General features: G+C 40.5%; 1 protein-coding gene across 1 annotated transcript in view; it reads left to right on the forward strand.

Annotated features, from left to right (window-relative positions):
- The window catches only part of Wtap (WT1 associated protein), a 26,127-nt gene that overhangs the window by 6,445 nt on the left and 17,568 nt on the right, over positions 1 to 2,114 (forward strand). The window contains exon 3 of the mRNA XM_029533183.1: positions 1,515 to 1,570. Within this exon, the coding sequence (XP_029389043.1) occupies positions 1,515 to 1,570 (56 nt within the window). The remainder of the gene's footprint in view (positions 1 to 1,514; positions 1,571 to 2,114) is intronic.

Here is a 2,114-nt window from a genome sequence, read left to right on the forward strand (position 1 = left end):
CATTGTGGTGGTTGTGAGCCACCATGTGGTTGCTGGGAATTGAACTCAGGACCTCTGGAAGAGCAGTCAGTGCTCTTAACTGCCAAGCTATCTCTCCAGCCCCCAATTTTTTTTTTTAATAAGAGAAATTAATAGAGCCATAGAAAAAGCATTTCTAAATGTATGAAACAATTTCAACTTAGGTTCTACTTTTCAAAAAATATTTATTTAATGTATGTGAGTGCACTGTAGCTATCTTCAGCTTCACCTGGAGAGGGACATCAGATCCCATTACAGATTGTTGTGAGCCATCATGTGGTTGCTGCGAATTGATCAGGACCTCTGGAGAAGTCAGTACTCTTAGCCCCCTAGGTTCTAACTTTTAAACTATTGAAAGTTATAGATTGATAAGATGTTTAGGGACATTCTATGAGCTTCTGGATTAACAGTTTAAAACTAGGGAACCGGCACACTCACGAGTTTTTCAAATGTCTTCATTCTTTTCAAACATTCTCTCTGCACAACTGCAGTTGTATCTCAGGCATCCGAGCCCTCACCACAGGGCACTTTGATCCACTCCCTCCTTCCCCAGCCTTGTAATGATAATCCAGTTTCCAGTTTCTTTTTTTTTTTTTTTTTAAAGATTTATTTATTATACACTGTAGCTGACTTCAGACACACCAGAAGAGGGTATCAGAACTCATTATGGGTGGTTGTGAGCCACCATGTGGTTGCTGGGATTTGAACTCAGGACCTTCGGAAGAGCAGTCAGTCTTACCCGCTGAGCCATCTCACCAGCCCCAGTTTCCAGTTTCTTTAACTATCTTCATGAGTGCCTCAGAAAGGAAACCAGGCATGTCTGTCCTAAGATTATCTTTTCACTTTGTACCACATATCAGGGATCCTATTTCTACTTGCTGCTGAAGAATGTTGAATATATGGCTGGATCAGTTTTTCTGTTTTGTTTTGTTTTCTGGTTTTTCAAAACGATTTCTCTGTGTAGCCTTGGCTATCCTGGAATTTGATCTGTAGAATAGGCTGGCCTTGGAACTCACAGAGATCCACCTGCCTCTGTATTATAGTTTTACAAGCATTTAACTGTTAAAGGACACTTGGAGGATTCCAGTTTAGACAGTCACAAATAAAGCTACTTGTGAATGTTGACTTTGTTTGGTCTGTATGCTCAAGGATGCAAATACTGGTTGATGTGACATGTGCAAGTTTAATCTGGTTGATGTGAGTTTTTCATTTCACTTGTTTGTTTGGTCTTTATTTTTAATTTGTGTATCTGTATGTTGGGGATGCTAAGTGGAGAAATGGTGCCCCATAGAGCTGGAGTTCCAGACAGGTGTGCACTCTCTGACTGATGTAGGTATTGTGAACTGAGCTGGTCCTCTGAAGAGTTCCAAGCACTGTTAACTGATAAGCTCTCTCCAACCTTCACATTTAGTTTAAAGCTATTTTCAGAGTTGCTCCTGTGAAAACCACTTTGCGCTCTGAAAGAATACTCAGTCTGTTTTAAATTTTCTTTCTAGGTCCGATTGAGTGAAACAGACTTCAAAGTTATGGCACGGGATGAGTTAATTCTAAGGTAAAATGTTCTTTCATCAAAAATCCATAAACATCATACTGTGACTTCTTATCATTGTGCCATCCCTATTTTGGGTTTGCTCGTTTTGTGGGGTTTTCTCGATACTGATTATGTTTGAGACAGTGTCTTCCTATGGAAAATAAGATCCTCTTGCCTTAGCCCACCAAGGGATAGGAATACTGGCATGTGTCCACGACAGTAGCTGACATGGTTGTTTTGGTTGTTTTGTATTATTTGTTTGGGGGTTGGCTTAGTTTGGGTTTGTTTATTTGGTTGGTTTTGGGGGGTGGGGTATGTATGTGTGGGGAGTTTTTGTTTGTTTTGAAACATGGTTTCTTTGTGTAACTTTGGCTGTCTTGGAACCTCTAACCCAAAGAGTTCCCCACCTGTCTTTAAATCCCACTGCGGGAATTAAAGGCATGTGCCATTATTATCTGATTCAGTCTGACTTTTTTTTTTTTTTTTTTTTGGATTTTTCGAGGCAGGGTTTCTCTGTATAGCCCTGGCTGTCCTGGAACTCACTTTGTAGACCAGGCTGGCCTCG

The sequence above is a fragment of the Mus pahari genome, chromosome 21 (genome assembly GCF_900095145.1).
Source record: "Mus pahari chromosome 21, PAHARI_EIJ_v1.1, whole genome shotgun sequence".
NCBI lineage: Eukaryota > Metazoa > Chordata > Mammalia > Rodentia > Muridae > Mus > Mus pahari.